Source organism: Sardina pilchardus, chromosome 21 (genome assembly GCF_963854185.1).
Source record: "Sardina pilchardus chromosome 21, fSarPil1.1, whole genome shotgun sequence".
Taxonomy (NCBI): Eukaryota; Metazoa; Chordata; class Actinopteri; order Clupeiformes; family Clupeidae; genus Sardina; species Sardina pilchardus.
This window is the reverse complement of record NC_085014.1, coordinates 6,286,755-6,306,754: the sequence shown is the minus strand read 5'-3', so window position 1 is coordinate 6,306,754 and position 20,000 is coordinate 6,286,755. Positions and strand designations below refer to the sequence as shown.

The window sequence follows — 20,000 nt, the reverse complement described above, 5'->3', positions numbered from 1 at the left end:
CTAAGCTTTCACCTGTAGAGGCTTACAAAAAAACATTTCTACTAAACATATAATCTTTCAGAATAGAACTCAGGAATCTTTTCTAGAACGTGTCAGATTCAGCTTGACATTCCACAGAGCTCTAGTTTGGCAGAGTAATCCTGTAGTCTCATAATACGTTATGAAAGAAGAAGAGAGATCGCACTGCATACTAACGTGTTTATTGCACCGATGTGTTTATTGCTCAGTGTTCTCCAATGCCCAATATCAGACCAAGACACCAAATGTGCAACTCACAGACCCATTACTTTGGTGTAAGTCCTGTCTAGCTTTTAGTGTGATGCTGTTGGTGCTGTAAAGAAGACTGTGTGGTCTCAGAGTGATGTCATGAGAGAGGCACTGCTAGCTCATAAAATAGCCCTAACAGAAAGCTATTAAGACCCTGAGCATTGTGAAAAGGCCCTGCGCTGACAATATGTTTACACTTGCGCTGATGAGAAGGCGTGAACCGTGCACCAGTTTCTCGTGGTTGACGTCACACACACACACACACTCAGACTGGCGAGCCTCTGGGCGAAAGGAGAGTGTTTATTTGTAGAGAATCAAAATGGATCGTCACGCAGAGAAAATGAGCGTCTGCACATAAAGGGTTTGATGTAGCCGCAGCCATAACAGAGCAGCTCCCCACTGTGCAGCGAGTGTTACTGAGAGAGGAGCCATCTCTGTAATGAACGCCTGACAGGCTTTGGACGCCATTTGCATCTGAATGCATTTCCAGCGTCTTTATCAGCCCGTTAAAACAGATGCTGGGTTGAGGTTTGAAAGCAAAAGAGGAAGGAGTGGTGACAGACTCCCTCTAGACATCCCTTATTGTGGGAGTACCGTGCATACAGTGCAGATTAGGTGCTGATTCCACTTGATTGTGTGTATGTACAGATGAGAGGGGACAGACCACCCTCAAGACCAACCAAACTTGACACTGTACTGTATGTATTTGTTTGTCAGTAGACAATGAAATAGGGGGACAGGTTAACTACGGTGTGTGTGTGTGTGTGTGCGTGTGTGTGTGTGTGTGTGTGTGTGCGGCTGGGGTTAGTCCCTGCAGGGCTGTGTGTGTGTGTGTGTGTGTGTGTGTGTGTGTGTGTGTGCGTGTGCGTGTGCATGGCTGGGGTTGGTCCCTGCAGGACTGTGTGTGTCAGGCCAGAGTTTGTCGCTGCACGGCTGTGTGTGTGTGTGTGTCTGTGTGTGTGTGTGTGTGTGTCTGTGTGTGTGTGTGCAGCCAGGGTTTTTACGGTCCTCTCAGGACCAGGTCTGTGCTCCATCCCCATCCCCATCCCAGAGCTGCAGGTCCAGGGTCAGTCCTGCTCATAAAGAAGAGTGTTTAGTGTTTATATCCCAGAGCTGCAGGTCCAGGGTCAGTCCTGCTCATAAAGAAGAGTGTTTAGTGTTTATATCCCAGAGGTGCAGGTCCAGGGTCAGTCCTGCACATAAAGGAGAGTGTTTAGTGTTCATATGGGGTCAGTCCTGCACATAAAGGAGAGTGTTTAGTGTTCATATCCCAGAGGTGCAGGTCCAGGGTCAGTCCTGCACATAAAGAAGAGTGTTTAGTGTTCATATCCCAGAGGTGCAGGTCCAGGGTCAGTCCTGCACATAAAGGAGAGTGTTTAGTGTTCATATGGGGTCAGTCCTGCACATAAAGGAGAGTGTTTAGTGTTTATATCCCAGAGGTGCAGGTCCAGGGTCAGTCCTGCACATAAAGGAGAGTGTTTAGTGTTCATATCCCAGAGCTGCAGGTCCAGGGTCAGTCCTGCACATAAAGGAGAGTGTTTAGTGTTTATATCCCAGAGCTGCAGGTCCAGGGTCAGTCCTGCACATAAAGGAGAGTGTTTAGTGTTCATATCCCAGAGGTGCAGGTCCAGGGTCAGTCCTGCACATAAAGGAGAGTGTTTAGTGTTTATATCCCAGAGCTGCAGGTCCAGGGTCAGTCCTGCACATAAAGGAGAGTGTTTAGTGTTTATATCCCAGAGGGGCAGGTCCAGGGTCAGTCCTGCACATAAAGAAGAGTGTTTAGTGTTCATATCCCAGAGGTGCAGGTCCAGGGTCAGTCCTGCACATGAACGCTCCCATAAAGACAGCACCAGATGACCCCTCTGCAGATTACAGTGTGGACCTGGTGTCAGCCGGCACGGCCACGCCTTCGTTAACACAGCAACTGTGCAAAATCAATGTGTGCCTTGAGCTGGCACTGTGTGTGTGTGTGTGTGTGTGTGTGTGTGTGTGTGTGTGTGTGTGTGTATGTGTGACTCTCAGGACATAAACTCTCCATGGGACTCGGGGGTGTCCTGCAAGTAGCGTGCCTGTGTGTGTATGTGTGTGTGTGTGTGTGTGTGTGTGTGTGTGTGTGTGTGTGTAGGGGGTCAGTAGTGTGGCTGGCCAAGCACTGCGTGATGTCAAATGGATATGATGTAAGAACACACTTGGAGAGGCAGTAGCACTGCACTTGGTCTAATCAAGACTTGAACAGAAATGAGAACAGATGAGGCCGGGGAGAGCAAGAGAGAGGGAGAGAGAGAGAGAGAGATAGAGAGAGATAATGAGAGGGAAGAAGAGAGAGAAAGGGGGGAAGGAGAGAGAGAGAGGGGGGGAAGGAGAGAGAGAGAGGGGGGAGAGAGAGAGAGGGAGAAGGAGAGAGAGAGAGAGGGGGGGAGAGAGAGAGAGCTTTTCAGCTATGAAGGAGGGGTGTAAATTAAAAGCGAGGGAGAGGGGAGAGGAGGGCATGGCGCCCCCTGTGGGCGGGCTGCTGAGAGAACAGCGGTCCTTGGCGGTGGATGCCTGGAGAACTGTGTGTGTGTGTGTGTGTGTGTGTGTGTGCTGCTGAGCGAGCAGCGGTCCTTGGCGGTGGATGCCTGGAGAACTGTGTGTGTGTGTGTGTGTGTGTGTGTGTGTGTGTGTGTGTGTGTGTGTGTGTGTGTGTGTGTGTGTGTGTGTGTGTGTGTGTGTGTGTGTGTGTGTGCTGCTGAGCGAGCAGCGGTCCTTGGCGGTGGGTGCCTAGAGGACTGTGTGTCCCCACTGCTCTCCTCACTGGCTTATCCCCTCTTCAATGACACCGTCTAGCCGGGATGCCAGCCTTCAAGGATGCTGTAGAGTGTGTGTATGTGTGAGAGAAAGTGCCTGTGAATGTATGTGTGTGTGAGAGAGTGTTAGTGTTAGTGTGAGTGTGAATGTGTGTGTGTGTGTGTGTGTGTGTGTGAGAGAGAGAGAGAGAGAGAGAGAGAGAGAGAGAGAGAGAGAGAGAGAGAGAGAGAGAGAGAGAGAGTGTGTGTGTGTGTGTGTGTGTGTGTAGAAGGTCAGTGAGGGCACAGCTGAGAGAGACAGCTGAATGAAAATGTGATCAGCACCGTCCGTCTCGCAGTCACTTACAGTCTCCTTTCTCCTGCATGCCCCAGTACAACAACTCAAGTGTGTGTGTGTGTGGGAGTGTGTGTGTGTGTGTGTGTGTGTGTGTGCGGCTTGTACAAAAGAGAGAGCTATTCTTCAAGGGTATGTTTGAGAGAAACCAAGTCAGACAGAAGATAGGAAGTACTGTAAGAGTGTGTCTGAGAGAGAAGACCTGTATATACCGTATACCGGTATGCAACATCATTCAACCATTCAATCATTTGTAACACAAGGCACTATTCTGCTGTTGTGCACTTCTGGTTAGACACATATTGCATTTCACTGTCTTTGTACTTGTACTCTGCACTATGACAATACAGTTGAATCTAATCTAATATCATATCATATCATATCATATCATATAATCACACAAATAAATGTAGCAATAAATCAATAAAAGGCGAACATGAAATCTAAAGTAATGAAAACAGATTAATGTTAAAACTTTCAAGAAGAACATTTCATTCTCTTTAATTTTTTTATAAGGACAACATACATTAATGAACACATCTGTAAATGTGCCAGTGTTACCCAGCCAGCTAATTTTCAACTGCAGTCCATTGGCAAGGTGTTATAATAGTCATCAATAAACTTTCGATTATTCTTAAATGCCAAGTTAGTAATAAAATATAATCTTTGATCTTGCCCATTCTTAACTCATCTAGCTCATCAAGATCACTGTGATACTAACTGCACCATCCATCCTGTCTCACTCCAGATCTGGAAAGACTACAAGCTGAAATGGAACCCAAAAGAGTTCGGCGGCGTTGAGTTCATCCGTGTGCCATCCAACCGGATCTGGAAGCCGGACATCGTCCTGTACAACAAGTGAGTCCACTCCTCTGTCCACATCGTGCTGTCCTGTACAACAATTGAGTCCACTCCTCTATCCACATCGTGCTGTCCTGTACAACAATTGAGTCCACTCCTCTATCCACATCGTGCTGTCCTGTACAACAATTGAGTCCACTCCTCTATCCACATCGTGCTGTCCTGTACAACAATTGAGTCCACTCCTCTATCCACATCGTGCTGTCCTGTACAACAATTGAGTCCACTCCTCTATCCACATCGTGCTGACCCCTCTGGACAGCTGGACTCATTTCTGCAGAGACTGTACTGAACTGAGAGACAGAGAAAAGCTGCTATCCACAGTCTACCTATCCATCTATCTATCTATCTATCTATCTATCTGCATATGCACGTGCGTTTGCTTTGTTTATGGTGTGCCCACTTCATGGGAAATGGTTCTGTGACGGAAATGCAGTCAGCGTTTAACAGCGCAGATCCAACAGTATGTGAAATTGTGCTGCAGTCTATTATTCTACTCACTGGCCATGTTGATTGTGCTGCAAATGGGTTTGAATTCAATCAATGTAACTGCTGTGGGCATCTCTCTATTCGTCCTCCTCTCTGCACCTGGTCCTGCCTGTGTGTGTGTGTGTGTGTGTGTGTGTGTGTGTTTGTGTGTGTGTGTGTGGGGGGGGGGGGGGGGGAGACAAACAGGCGGGAATGGAATTGCACATTACACACATCACAATGGACATTCAAAGGTCTTCACATAAATGGATGCAGATGTTTTTTAAAACAGACATTTTTAAAACACTAACTCCCTTTCATAACATGACGTAGCCTGCCTGTGGTAGTAGTTAAAATGTATTCATTTGAACACTTTTGTTCATTTGTTAGCACAGGCCTTTCCGCTGTACTCGTTGTTTACGTGAGACTGTGTATGATGTCTCTTCCTGTTCCCCATAGTGCCGTTGGGGATTTCCAGGTGGACGACAAGACCAAAGCTCTGCTGCGCTACAACGGAGAGGTGACCTGGATCCCGCCGGCCATCTTCAAGAGCTCCTGCAAGATCGACGTCACCTACTTCCCCTTCGACTACCAGAACTGCACCATGAAGTTCGGCTCGTGGACCTACGACAAGGCCAAGATCGACCTGGTGCTCATCGGCACCACCATCAACCTGCGCGACTTCTGGGAGAGCGGCGAGTGGGTGATCATCGACGCGCCGGGCTACAAGCACGACATCAAGTACAACTGCTGCGAGGAGATCTACACAGACATCACGTACTCGCTGTACATCCGCCGCCTGCCGCTCTTCTACACCATCAACATGATCATCCCGTGCCTGCTCATCTCCTTCCTCACCGTGCTGGTCTTCTACCTGCCGTCCGACTGCGGCGAGAAGGTCACGCTGTGCATCTCCGTGCTGCTGTCGCTGACCGTCTTCCTGCTGGTCATCACCGAGACCATCCCGAGCACGTCGCTGGTGATCCCGCTGATCGGCGAGTACCTGCTCTTCACCATGATCTTCGTCACGCTGTCCATCGTCATCACGGTGTTCGTGCTGAACGTGCACTACCGCACGCCCAAGACGCACACCATGCCGCAGTGGGTGCGCGGCGTCTTCCTGGGCGTGCTGCCGCGCGTCATGTTCATGACCCGGCCCGAGCGCAACCCGCAGCGCTTCAGCAGCCAGCCGGGTCACTTCCTGTCGCCGCCCGCCCCGCTCCCGCCCCCGCCCCCACCCTACCCCTGCACCCTGCACTCCTCCTCCTCCGCCTCCTCCTCCGCCGCCTCCTCCACCCTCAACCCCTCCTTCCTCCATCAACAACATCATCAACAACAACAACAACAACAACAACAACAACAACAACAGCAGCAGCAGCTGAAGCAGATGACCCTGCCGGCCAGCCTGCCCCCGCGGCAGCGCCTCTTCCTGAGCGCGGAGCTGTCCGCGCTGCACGGCCCCGGGGGGGGCAGCCTGTCGCTGACCTCTGACCCCGCCACGCTCCTGTGCCGCGAGGGCCGCTGCAGCTGCTGCTGGCGCCAGAGGGCCGGTAAGCTGCCCGGCGACGGCAGAGGGGGCGCCGCCGGAGGAGCGGGTACCCAGGGCAGCCTGGGCACGGTCAGCGGAGGCCTCGGATTGGGCGGCGGGGTCGGGGTCGGGGTCGGGGTCGGGGCGGGGGCGGCAGGAAGCCCCTGCTCGAGTTCGGAGTCGCTGGACTTGGGGGTGCTGACCCTGTCCACCCTCTCGCCCGAGGTCAGGGAGGCCATCGAGAGCGTGAAGTACATCGCCGAGAACATGAGGCTTCAGAACGAGGCCAAGGAGGTGCGTGGAGATGGATGGACGAAACGTGTGCTGACGCTGTGTGGGACGTGGTGGATGTGCTGTTGGATGTGGTGTCAATAGGCTCTTCTCAACGTCTCTCCTCGATCCTCGGTCCTCCGGCTCGTTCCAACTGATCTATAAAGACTGATGGGGCGGCAACAATGGGACAGTCTATCCAGCATTCTTTATAGATCAGTGGGAATAGTGGGAAAGTCTATCCAGTGTTCTTTATAGATCAGTGGGAACGAGCCGGAGGAACGAGGATAGAGGATCAAGGAGAGACGTTGAGAAGAGCCTATTGTGTTGGATGTGGTGTTGGATGTGTTGAATGTGTGGGATGTGATGTTGGATGTGGTGATGTGCGGATATGTAGGATGCGTTGTCGTTGTGTTGGATGTGTGGGATGACTGTTTTCCAGTTGTGAATTGGTGTCAAGCACTACAATGACCTGGGCACAGTGAATGGCACACGCTGAGTCATATTTGAGTTATGCTCTGTGCAAGGTTGTCTTTTCACACAGCATCTCACTAAGGATTTCCTGTCCCTTGTCTTCTCAATCTCTCTCTCTCCATTTCTCTATTTTCTCTCCCATCCTATCTTTTTCTGTCTCTCTCTCCATCTCTCTTATTCTCCCTGCCTCTCCCTCTTTCTTACACTTTCTCTCTTTCCTTCTGTCTGTCTTATCCTCTCTCTCTCCATCTCTATCTCTCTGTCTCTGCCACAGGTTCAGGACGACTGGAAGTACGTTGCCATGGTGATTGACAGGATCTTCCTGTGGGTGTTCATTCTGGTGTGCATTCTGGGAACAGCAGGCCTCTTCCTCCAGCCCCTGCTCCTTGGGGAGGACATCTGACCAGTCTGACCAGACCTGACCAGACCTGACCAGACCTGGCACTTTCACTCTCTCTCTCTCTCTTTCTTTCTTTCTCTCTCTCTCTCTCTCTCTCTCTCTCTCTCTCTCTCTCTCTCTCTCTCTCTCTCTCTCTCTCTCTCCCTCTCTCTCTCTCTCTCTCTCTCTCCGTCCGAGCCAAAGCCGTACGCTTGCACTGCTTCACGGAGCACAAGTCCAGCTCGTCACCGCGCTGATCCAGAGTCAGTGGGGTTTTTACCTACTTTACTTAACCAGGCCGTGGTTGCGTCTCAGTGGTGGCTTACAGCAACAGCAAGCGTGATGGACTGAAGGAGGAGGACTGCATTTGAAAGGCTCAATGCCGTCGCGTAGCTGAGGAGGCTTGAAAAAAGCTTATTGGACAGGACTACCTGTTGCCTTTTCTTCTCTGCCACTCTGCTTAGGAGAGCTGCTGAGACTCATGAAACAGGAGTGCCTCCATCAAACTGCTGCGCAGAGAAGGTGTAGATAGAGGCTTAGAGCTAACAGCGCACTGTCCGCTATATTCATGGTACGCACTGTACCGACAGAGTAAATAACTCAACCTTACCAGCTCAGCTAATATTTGTGTGTACAATTTTATCTGTCTGTACGATTGCATTTCTGTGTGGTAAACTGTCGTGAACTTTTCTGTACATTGGAATAATAGTTTGGGAAGGGTACAGACGACATTGATAAGTGTTAAATTATCAAAAGTATTACGTTTTTGAGACTTTTCTTCTATTTCATTATGAACTACTGATTAATGAATTAGGGATGTAGTGACTCACTGCATTTCATATGCGGGTGGCCTTGAACCAGTATACACAAATACAAACAACAAAATCACAAGAGGTGAACATTACAAATTTACCCTCGTCTAAATACTGTATCTCACAAAGATGTAAAAAGTTGTACTTGTAATATAGATCACATTAATAAAGGTTTTTGTTTTACTGTAATAATGTTTTTCATCAATTCCCTACTGAGATGTCGGGGTTCCTAGTTAGTGCAAGTCAGTGGGGGGACAAGGTGCAGAAGTCAGCTATTTGATGCCCCAGGAAGCTTCATGAAAATGAAAATGTATAATGTGCTCAATAGTGTACATTGCTATGGCATTTATTCATAGCGAAAGTGAACGCTCTTCCAGCCAGACTTTTTACATCGTTCATCCATTACAAATGGCCAACAGCTGGGAGTCACATGGGATCTACAAGCGCAATGATCTAAGCTCTTCACAAACCCCCTAATTTCATTATTTGTATGGGTTCTTTATATTCAGAATTACTCAGATTTTCTATATTATAGGACGTCTTAAAGATGACAAATTACCAACCGTTTATATTAATATATGATGTAAATAGCTAATATGAGGTAAATATTTTAAATGTAAAAAAATCTTATTCAGCTTTCTGTTGATTTCGGTGCACCAAACCACATGCAATATGTGGACTGCCCACACATAGGACAACTAATATGCAAAGGCTGCCACCCTGTGGTTGACATTAGAAAACACCTCAAGTACCAAAGAGAGGGTTTTTTTTTTTAAGAAATTGAAAGTAAAAAGTTAAACAAAATGTAACCACGGCCTATTCAGAGAAATGCTGAACTGAAACAGTGTGTATTTGCTGTACACAGTTTAACATTGTAAATGTGTAAATTTGACCTATATACTGTATGGTGACAATATGAAACTGTGCAAAGAGAAAGTGTGAGATAGGATTTCCATACATTTTGTCACAGCCAGTACAATTGACTGAAATCTTACTCAGGTGTCACTGTTTTCACGTCACTGAGGACGTCTAAAGGATGTGAGAACTAGCAAAAGCAGGAAATGCTATTAAAAAGACAATGCTCACCTCTGAAGACCTTTTGCCACAGAACCCCATTTCCTCGTGCGCCATTTCAGGCCTGCCTGTTCTCAGTTTAGTCTGAGTGACAACTGATGTACCGGCTAGAGGTTTGGCTCTCACACACTGCCATGTTTACCCTACTCTGTGTTCTTGGTAAGTAAATACTCATGTTTTATTTTGAAAGTATAAGTTAGTAAGTATTGGATGTTGAAAAGTATTAGCACGTGCCCTTTTATCACAAGAATGTACTGATTGTATATATTTCTATACAGTTGCAGCTACTGTGACTGAAGAGCATCCAACAATGCCGCAGAGCACAGGTGTGTTATGATTATTACGGAGCAGAAAAGACAATTTGTAAAATGTCAGAAGGATATGCATTATTTAAATATCATTTTGTAATGGTTGCAGGTGGAGATACTGTTCACCCAGCGCGCATTTTTGGAGCTGCAACTGGTAAGCTTAGAGTTGGGGAAGACTTTGAAGCGAGGTGCAGCACATTTGAATTAACAAAAGGTGAACACGTCTTTGTTTACCTCTGCAAGAATGGAGTCGGTGTAGAAATGATAGAAACCAGAAAAGTGGACTCTATTTTCACTATAAAAAATGTCCAAAAAGAGCACACGGGAGACTACAGCTGTGTGTTCTCCAGAACACAACACCCTACGGATGTGAGAGGAAAAGGAGTAAATTCTATCTCCCTCCAAGTGACAGGTAAGAACTCTCATCATACTGACACACACACACAAAATAAATAAATACATACATATATATATATATATATATATATATATATAATATTTTCTTTTTTGAACTATAAACTGTGTTTTATAAAATAAATATTGATTAGTATAGCATGTTATTATTATTATTTTTATTATTATTATAGCATTATAATATAATATATTATATTATATATTTTATAATCTTTTATGTTATGGGTATGGTTGTATATAAAAATGTATACAGAGAACAAATTGGTGGGGTACGAGCAGTTACAGTAGGCTACTGACTGATTTTCTCTTGTCTGTCTCTGTGTAGATAAAGTATTCCCAGCACGTATTGGTACAAATGAGCCCCGTGTGACATCAGGGGCAGACGTGTATTTCACATGTAGCTCAACAGATGCCCCAGACTCTGTCATTCTCATGGCATTCCTGTGTAGGAATAACACCATCATTGATGTTGAACTGTGGGACTCTCAGAAGAGCCAGGCCAGTTTCCATCTAAAAAGGGTGCAGATTGAGGACACGGGTAGCTACGGCTGTTTGGTGTCTGACCGACCCATGGCTGCAAGAGAGTTGGACACGTGTGGAAAGAATTCAGTCTCTCTGCAGGTTGGCAATGGTGGTAATGGTGGCAATGGTGAGAGTTTTACAAAAATAAACACTGTTGTTCGGACAAGAGTCAGGCAATATGTTGTGTGTGACATGCAATGTTGTGTTGTAGTTTATCATAAGAAGGCTAATGTGTGAGAGCTTGGACCATCTATATTTACAGACAACACTTCTGCGCTGATGTTTTTTTTTATTTTTATCTGTTGTTAATCTCACCTATTTTATAGACCATTATATTATGCCACTAATATTATTTTGTCTGTGATTAAACATTTTAATATTCCAGATTATAATGTAGTGTATTTTTTAACTTTCCTTCTACATTGTTACACTCTAAATATATACGTCCAGTATTTGTGCAAGAAAAAGAAAGTGAATGTTTGATTTAGAAATGCTGACTGCGTCTGAAACTCCTTGGTTTCCAACAGGGGAGCTGAGTGAGGAGCCGCCTGCCTGTGTGTCCGGTGGAGGCTCCATGGCCCCCCTGTACCTGTTGCCCTCCCTCGTCCTGCTCGTGCTGCTGCTCCTAGTGCTCTGGAGGAACGGTACGCCCAAACTCAGCTCCTAGTCTCAACAGTTATCGGCAGCGTTCACTGGTATCATTTGAAAATATGCTCCATCTCTATCATGACAACTATCTCTGAACTTTTATGTTCACAGGGATACACAAGCAGATGAGGTAAGATACAGTAGCATCATTTGGTGCATTCTGGTCATTTCACCTCTTGCTTTCATATTAGCATCTACCTATGATTAGCTACACAAGAGAACAGATGCAAAGCCCTCTACATTTGTCTCACCACTTTTATTTTAGATTAGCTTTTTTGTTATCATTAACACGTATTTTGTGTGGAAATTATTCACTCACCGTCATCATCTAATTATTGACAGAGGTGGTGTTCGAGGCTTTTGCATCTGAACTCTTCAAATATCTTGGTTTCAATGTTATTTTTGTCCTTCGGTCATCATTACATTACATTTCATTTGGCTGACGCTTTTTAACCAAAGCGACTTACAGAATCGTATAGTCAGTTTCCTCTGTTTTTATCTACCAAGGGACATGGGAAAAAACATATTTTCATGTGCACCCGAATGTTTTGACCCTTATGTTGTCCTCAAATCTTACCGACGTTCGTTATCCTTGGGGTCAATTTGACCCCAGCTAAATAAACTCTCAAAAATGATTGAAATTATTTTTTTTACCCAGTTTTTTCTTTGTGGTAGGTACTTAACAAGAGTGTAATAACCACCATCAAAAGCCCTACAAAACAATCCCACCCCCCCACACCCCTTTATGAACCCTGGAACCCAGGCTGGCAATATTGCCCATCCAGTGCCAGTGTTTTTACTTTTTCAGACCTGCCAAAATAACTTATATGTAATATGTACTTGTATATGTAATAATGATAATAACTACATGTTCTCATACTATTACAATAATAATATCCATAATGTGTCAAATATTCATTTACCTCATGTTTCATAAAAATGGGGTCAAATTTACCCCAAGAACACCAATGTAACAATTTGTTTTTACAGGACATTGTAAACATATTTTTGTGCAAATCTCATGTTTACTCTGTTGTACCCTTCAAGTGAGGAAAAGTCATGAAACTTGAAGCAAAACAAAAAAAGTCAACCATACCGTATATGTTATGATGTTTAACATCGCTTGGGGTCAAATTGACCCTAAGGACAACATGAGGGTTACGTTTCAAGTTAGTGGAACCCAGATAGTGTCACCAGACTGTTATAGCACACATAACATTCTGGTGAACACCAGAGACCACAGGAAACTTTTTTTGTCCATGTCTCTCTCTCGTATTGTTTCCACAGGTTGTGCATTTTATCTGTGCTCACACGGCTTTTCTTGTAAACGCCATCCCTTACTAAATCCCTTAACAGGAACACACTGTTGTACACACATCTCTGTGCTGTCTGTCTGGTGTTTAATGTTTATTTAATGTTTATTTAATGTTTATTTAATGTTTCATGTCCAAGATCTCCACAGGTCACATCTGAATATGCACATTTCCCGCCACTTGCACAGACCTCAACAGCGCAGAATCATTTTGATCTTAGTAATACAGGTGAGGACCAATCCTATTTTAAGCTAATTTCCCAAAAAGTAAATTTTACGATGATAACAAATTGAAATTGTACATTTTTAATTGGTAGCAAAGCACCGTAGTAAGGTCAGAATATGTATGTAGGATAAAGTATACACTTGAAGCACAACTATGTATGTAGGATAAAGTATACACTTACTTACTGTAAGGCACAACTTGGCCACATCACAAACAAATATGTGAAGTACAAATGTCCTCTACAGTGTCTGTGCACGTCCCTGGTGCTAACAATAGATCCATCCCTGGTGCTAACACTAGATCCCTGGTGCTATTCATTTACTTTTATTTATTCTTATTTCCATTTTCCATTTTATTTTATGTCTATGGTCTTTGCTTTTACTATGTTTATGTTTGATCTTATTTTATCTATTCTTTTTTTGAATTGTTTTACTTATTTTATGTTTTTACTTATTTTATCTTTTATGATCTTTTAATTATTTTACACCTGGACTTTTGGTTAGTTTTAATGACTGAATGAAATTATGTTTTGACTGAGTGACTATTTATGTATTTGTGTGAAGCACTTTGAATTGCACCAATGTATGAATTGTGCTATATAAGTAAATTGCCTTGCCTTGCCTTGCCTTGCCTTGCCTTGCCTTGCCTTGCCTTGCCTTGCCTTGCCTTGCCTGGCCTGGTGCTAACAGTATTCCTGGTGCTAACAATTGACCGCTGGTGCTAACAATAGAGCCCTGATGCTAACAATACAATAGATCCCTCTCTGGTGCTATCCCTGGTGCTAACAGTAGATCCCTGGTGCTAACAATAGATCCCTGGTGCTAACAGTAGTCTCATCTAATGGAGTCATGCTACTGCAAGACTACGTTATATGTCACTCCGCAAACCTTTTTACTAGACTGCACTTCTATGCCGACTGGGTGCCATTGACTTTGTACCTCTGCTCTGTGCGTTGATAATAAGGTTGAGTCTAATCAACAACATCCCACTCAGTTCCCCCTTTCAAAACCTACTGCAGATCTTACAGGTGCCATCAGTCAATGCATGTTTTCTGTTTCTGTTGTGTGTGTGTGTGTGTGTGTGTTCACAGGGCTACAGATCCCTGTGCAGTAAGTCACGCATCATAACACATGTCAGCAATACAGTACTGTATATGACCTGCATACAATACAAAGGATTTTTATTGTTGTTGCATTTATTGGACTTTGTGTAATGTTACTGTGTTTATGATCTAAAACCTTCCAGAACATTTTACGCAATTAGTGGACAACCTGATGTGGGTGAGACTGATACAGGTACGCTGCTTGTGCTCTGACATCACCCTTTAGAGTATCGTGCTATTGGTCTATTTTCTCATTCCAATATCTTGTCATCCTGTAGCCGTGTCCTTTGGGGGGGTTGGCTTCACTATGTCAAAGTAAATAACTCTTGTAAGGCATTAACTGGGCTATAAAAATCATTACATGTCTATGCTACTATTGAGATGGTCTCTGTAGACAAATGTTTACCTTTGCATTGCAAGTGTGGAGAGAGGGAACAGTCAGTGACCGTTTGAGCAGTCGCTCCGTTACCTCACTCCTCTTCCAATAACCACCGTCTTGTGTGGAGAATATGGCAAGCCATCAATGCCACTATTATGTCTAGTTCTTCCACATTTCAAGATAAAAGCCTGTTGTTAATAGTGCCGTTTTCACAGTTTGTACAGTGCAGTGCTATTATGGCGTGCTTAGAGGCGACCTGGTGAAATGTGGGGTAAGATGTGTGAAACCACGCTGCTTTTTACGCCGCTCTAAAGCCCTCCCACGTATGCGCTCTGCTGTCATTTTAAATATGTGTCTGCCTGCCATTGCCAGCGTTTTTATCTTAAAACGTGCAAGAACTAGACGTGATAGTTGCGTTGTTGGCTTGCCGTAGAGGAAAGCCTGTACAAGCCTTTACAACTGTATTACTACAGTATATAGCAGACACCAGGGTATGAATACTGTGGCATCCACTTCTAATCATACAGTGATGCAGATAGCATACATTTTTGGTACCAGGGGGAGAATAGTTCTAGTTCGGAGTGACTATTTGCACACATGGTGGTAAAGTTAGCCTTGGCCATGCAGCTGGGGTATTCCCACCCTGTTTGATGCATGATGCATGCACGAAAACATCTGTTTTTTATGAAAGAAAGTTATGAAGAATTGAGAAAAAATTTGACAAATGAGTGTTCTGGTGGAAAACTGGTGTGATATTTTCATAATCTTTGTTTAGTGAGTTAAACCGTCAGTTTGTTAGTGAACAGCAGTCTCAGCATTATGAAGTCGGTCAGGTAAACTCTAATGTAAACAAGTTGCCTGCAATCTTCCAAATGTAAGTGGAAGCAGCTATGTGGTCAGCACAACAGTGGAGTCTGGGGTTTCAATTCCCTGCCATTTATTTTGATTGCAGTTGAGAAAAGCAGCTTTCCATTTCTAAGTGTAAGTGTGTTTGTGTTGGCCTATCAATGCCTCTGCAGAGAAGGCGCCGTTTCTTTCCACCTTGTTGTGAAGCAGCATTATTATGTACACCAGGGTGCAAATAGCACACATTGTGACTTACGCCGGGGTGTAAAAAAACCAACCCTCATCAGGATGTAAATAGCACACATTTGTATAGGCCTACACCAGGGTACGAATAGCATTCATTGATATTTGTACCAGGGTGGAAATACCCTTTGCCATATTTAGAATATGTGAAGTGACCCTTTTCACCCAAAACCCTTCCCTCAAAAAACTAGAGATGTTTCTGCTAATGGAGTCAGCAAGACCACCCTATTTTTATTTTCCTTTTCTTTTAAAACTTTTGCACGTCTGGTGTCATTGGCTTTGTACCTGATAATACGGTTGAGTTTGATAAACAGAACAAGGAGCCCAGTTCCTCTTTCCCACACTGCTCTAGATCAGGCTGGTGTCATCATCAATGTGTTTTGTAATACTGAAACCTGTGTGTCTCCCTGTGTGTGTGTGTGTGTGTGTGTGTGTGTGTGTGTGTGTGTGTGTGTGCGTGTGTTCACAGGGCTGCAGGTAGCTGTGCAGTAAGTCACGCATCATAACACATGTCTGTCAGCAATACATGACCTGCATACAATATAAGGGGTTTTTGTTGTTATTTTAATGTTTCTGTTAATAAGCTATAAAACTTTCCAGAACATTTTACTCATCTACTGGACAGCCTGATGTGGGCGGGGCTGATACAGGTAAAAGACTTGTGCTCTGACATCACCCCTTAGAGTCTTGTGCTATTGGTCTATTTTCTCATTCCAATATCTTGTCATCCTGTAGCAACGTCACACGACATGCAACAAGATCAAGGAGACGACATGTAAAGATTTATTTCTCTCTTTTGTTCCTTCATTTCTGCCTTTTTTCCTTTTATGAGAAAATAGTGTAGCTTGTGTTACTGTTTGACTGTATGGATGTTCTTCATGTTTACTTTCCTTGTAGAAGCCCCTATGACTGGAGTGAGATCTCTGAAGATGAAAGTTATCAGGGTGAGTCCACCACAAACATGCCTGTTGCAATATGCAACGTTTGATGCAATATACAACGTATGATGCCGTAATGCTGGAAATCTACACTACCCTAATCTACACTAACATGACCTAGTCGTACATACCTTGAGTTTTTTTTAATCAATTCAAATGTTATTTTATTTATATATATTTTTTTAGATTAACGCATCAGCTAAATGGCTAAATGTATGTGACTGTAAACCTTACAAAGTGAAATCAGATTAGTTAAACTCCGGAGCACAAAACAAATAAGTGAATGTTGAGTACATAAAGTGATTCTCTCTTTTCTGAATAGATGTAGTCACATACCAGGAGATACCGGACCTCGAAGTAAGACTTTTTTGATTTACTTTATATTTTCAATCAATCTGTCATTTTCACTGAGTAATCAATCAATCCATCCATCCATCCAATCTGTCAATCTGACATGAATCAAATTTATAAATTCAGCATGGTAAATTATTAATCCCACTGTCAGGAGAGTTTCCTTGTTGAAGGAGTTCAAAGTAAAGTTACTGTCATCGTTAATTTTATGTAAAAATTGATTAAAAAGTAGAGCAGTGTGATGTCTTTTACAATGTCAAATATCTGATTCTAGTAAAATCAATGATCACAACAGCACAATATTAACAAAAGCTGTACTTATATCACCAGTTGTAGAATGTGCACATCCTTTCAGCTCAACGGCTTGAACTCTTGTGTGGGTGTGCAGCCAGTGCACATACAGTAACCACACACACACACACACACACACACACACACACACACACACACACACACACGTTCTCATGCGTGTCTCTAATATAGTCTCCACACCTTATAACATTAACAGACTCAGGAGGAGACTAGAATAGCAGCGATCAGTGAGTGACTCTGTTTCCAATTCTGCTTCAGCTGCAAATTAGCCAGCTCCAACACCCTGGCTCATGTGTGCAAATGTGTTTATTTTGTTTTGTTCACTTTCCAGCAGACGCAGACCCCGGTCAATCATTGGTAGCACCCCGAATAAGTGCGATGTACGCAACATCCAAGAGAAAGAAGAAGCCCAACTAGACCTACGGAGCTGCATCACTCTACACAATCTCTATTGTTTAAATCCACTGTAACGTTTTGTAATAACGTGTGTAATGGTCCATGATAATGGACTCTTGTATGGACTCTCGTTGTCAGTTGATTTGACAGTTAAATGGATTTTTTTTTACACTGAAATGCACTTTCTTCAGCCAACTTTCTTTAGAAACAAAGCCACAAGTTATAACACAGTAAATCGTATGATCCTTTAGTTAGCCTCAAGGCTCTTGATCCATGTTTCAAATTTGGGCGTCTGAGCACTGAATGCTGGGGCAGTAGAGGTTCTGGGCTGTGTCTGGAGATTGCTGGGCAGTAGAGGTTCTGGGCTGTGTCTGGAGATTGCTGGACCGCAAACTTCAGAGATGGGGGTGGTTTCCATGGAAACATGTGACATACAGGCCTGCACTTGTATAGTTTAGTACTTAATGCACTTAATGAGTGTACTTCACATAAGAGAGTAGCCTACAGTACATATGGAGACTTTACATACAGTACGAGTGTACATACAGTATGCAGACTTCACATACGGGTGTAGCCGTCATATGCAGACTTCACATACAAGTGTACATACAGTGAGGAGAAAATGTATTTGATACCATGCTAAAGTTGCCTAAAAAGAGGAATATAAAATCGTCATTTGACAATTGATCTTAATGTCTTAATTCAAAAATTGAGTAAAAATAAAACCGCTAAGTACGCCAATTTTCTTTGTGATGGAAGAATGTTTCGTAAATAAATAAATGTTCTTCCTAAATGCTAGGGGGAAGTAAGTATTTGACCCCCAATGTAACCCTATGGGAATTCAACACATAGGGTTAACATAGGGGCGGGCAGATTTTTATTTTTTAAGGCCAGCTATTTTATGGATTCAGGATATTATGCATCCTGATAAAGTTCCCTTGGCCGTTGGAATTAAGATAGCCCCACATCATTACATACCCTTTACCATAGCTAGAGATTGGCATGGTGCTTTTTCCAGTAGGCCTATTAGCCTGTTTGATGCTCATTGAGCTCAATGCAAATCAAACAGGCTAATAGGCCTACTGGAAAAAGCACCATGCCAATCTCTAGCTATGGTGAAGGGTATGTGATGATGTGGGGCTATTTTAATTTCAAAGGCCAAGGGAAATTTATCGGGATGCATAATATCCTAGATCCATGAAATAGCTGGCCTTTAAAAATAAAAATCTGCCTGCCCCTATGTTAACCCTATGTGTTAAATTCCCATAGGGTTACATAGGGGGTCAAATACTTCCTTCCCCTAGCATTTAAGGAAAACATTTATCTATTTACGATACATTCTTCAATCACAAAGAAAATTGGTGTCCTTGGCGGTTTGATTTGTACTAATTTTTTGAGTTAAGGCATTAAGATCAATTGTCAAATGATGATTTTATATTCCTGTTTTAGCAGGGTATCAAATACATGTGCTCCTCACTGTATATAGGTCTGGAAAAAATGAAGAGACCACTACACATTTTTCTGATGTCATCCATGGTTGCAGAGTGACATTTGATTGAGTTGACGGTCATATTCACGTTTGCCATCATATTCACGTATGACCGTCATCTCATGTGAATGTCACTTAGCAACCATAGGATGACATCAGAAAAATGTGCTGTGGTCTCTTATTTTTTCCAGAGCATACAGTTAACATTATTACAAGGTTGTAATCTTGAATGTTCTCTTGTTGTTTGCATATTACATTGTATGTTATGTACACAATAAAATATGCTTTCAATACATTTAGAATTGAGCTTCAATGGTGAAACTGTATTTGTTATTATTAGGGGCCAAGCAGCGAAGCTGCGAAGGCACCTATTGTGTTTGTCTTTGTTCTTATTGGGGGCCAAGCAGCGAAGCTGCGAGGACCCCATTGTGTTACTCTGTTTTCTTATTGGGGGCCAAGCAGCGAAGCTGCGAAGGCACCCATTGTGTTTCTTAGTATTCTTATTATTATTATTATATACAAACTATTATTATTATTCCTCTGTCATTGAAGTCTATGGCAGCCCATAGAACCAACTGGTGAAAAGTTGTGAAATTTTGCACACTGATTAGGGACAGTCCAATAATTCATCTCACCAAGTTTCATGTCGGCACCTCATACGCTCTAGCGCCACCAACAGGTCAAAGTTGGACGTGCGTTCACGCACGTAACTTTTGACCCCTTGGGCCAATTTTCAAAAGTCAGGTATCATTAGAATCCTTGGACCAGCCTGAGTTCAACGGACCCTATGACGTCATTTTCCGCCATGATGGATTTTCCGCCATTTTGGATTTTGTCAAAAACACTTAAATGCCTTCTCCTCCTACAGATTTTGTCCGATCAACACCAAACTTCACACACATAATCTACAGGCCATCCTTCATTCTGGAATTATTTTTTTTCTTCGGAACTATAACCGTTCGCCCGTAATGGCCAATCGAAGTTTGCGGCGAAGACGCCAAACAGGAAGTGGGCTCATATTTCAGCAACCCTTGCGTGCATCATAACCAAACTTGGTATGTAGACTTGGGACCGCATCAGGAGGACGCTCAACAAATTTGGTGACCTTTGACCTCTAGGGGGCGCCGCAATTAGCCAAAAGGCATTTCGGCCTGTAGCTGTTGATTTGTTTGGAATTAAAACTTGCTAGTGGTGTCTTGTAATACTGTGGGAGGTCCTTAGGCTAGCCCAGCTCAATTTGTGACATCAACATAATTGATTC

At 43.7% G+C, this 20,000-nt stretch overlaps 3 protein-coding genes across 5 annotated transcripts in view; all 3 read left to right on the top strand.

Annotated features, from left to right (window-relative positions):
* LOC134068665 (neuronal acetylcholine receptor subunit alpha-3-like) overlaps window positions 1-7,413 on the top strand; it is a 14,532-nt gene extending 7,119 nt beyond the window's left edge. The window contains exons 3-6 of the mRNA XM_062524364.1: window positions 4,136-4,245; window positions 5,176-6,019; window positions 6,131-6,538; window positions 7,263-7,413. Of these exons, the coding sequence (XP_062380348.1) occupies window positions 4,136-4,245; window positions 5,176-6,019; window positions 6,131-6,538; window positions 7,263-7,391 (1,491 nt within the window). The 3' untranslated portion in view covers window positions 7,392-7,413. The remainder of the gene's footprint in view (window positions 1-4,135; window positions 4,246-5,175; window positions 6,020-6,130; window positions 6,539-7,262) is intronic.
* A 1,875-nt stretch (window positions 7,414-9,288) lies between these two features.
* Window positions 9,289-17,947, top strand: LOC134068894 (uncharacterized). Of its 3 annotated transcripts, XM_062524692.1 has the most exons (16): window positions 9,289-9,412; window positions 9,532-9,579; window positions 9,671-9,973; window positions 10,301-10,624; window positions 11,025-11,141; window positions 11,257-11,275; window positions 12,598-12,686; window positions 13,774-13,792; window positions 13,929-13,978; window positions 15,723-15,741; window positions 15,854-15,903; window positions 15,989-16,028; window positions 16,151-16,197; window positions 16,514-16,548; window positions 17,051-17,081; window positions 17,186-17,947. In XM_062524692.1, the coding sequence occupies exons 1-16, from the start codon at window positions 9,352-9,354 to the stop codon at window positions 17,269-17,271; spliced, it is 1,338 nt and encodes a 445-aa protein (XP_062380676.1). In that variant the 5' UTR covers window positions 9,289-9,351; the 3' UTR covers window positions 17,272-17,947. The 3 variants fall into 3 exon arrangements, with proteins under 3 accessions (XP_062380676.1, XP_062380678.1, XP_062380677.1); XM_062524694.1 differs by lacking the exon at window positions 17,051-17,081 and having other exon boundaries at window positions 17,189-17,947; XM_062524693.1 differs by lacking the exon at window positions 17,051-17,081.
* A 398-nt stretch (window positions 17,948-18,345) lies between these two features.
* Window positions 18,346-20,000, top strand: part of LOC134068677 (neuronal acetylcholine receptor subunit alpha-3-like) — an 11,091-nt gene continuing 9,436 nt past the window's right edge. The window contains exon 1 of the mRNA XM_062524379.1: window positions 18,346-18,365. Within this exon, the coding sequence (XP_062380363.1) occupies window positions 18,363-18,365 (3 nt within the window). The 5' untranslated portion in view covers window positions 18,346-18,362. The remainder of the gene's footprint in view (window positions 18,366-20,000) is intronic.

Excerpts from the sequence above, each read along its gene's own strand:
- LOC134068894 (XM_062524692.1), top strand. The coding sequence starts at position 9,352 with ATGTACCGGCTAGAGGTTTGGCTCTCACACACTGCCATGTTTACCCTA. Across the intron at positions 16,029-16,150 it reads CAAGATCAAGGAGACGACAT|AAGCCCCTATGACTGGAGTG; the intron begins GTAAAGATTTAT and ends CTTTCCTTGTAG. Across the intron at positions 16,549-17,050 it reads AGGAGATACCGGACCTCGAA|ACTCAGGAGGAGACTAGAAT; the intron begins GTAAGACTTTTT and ends TAACATTAACAG.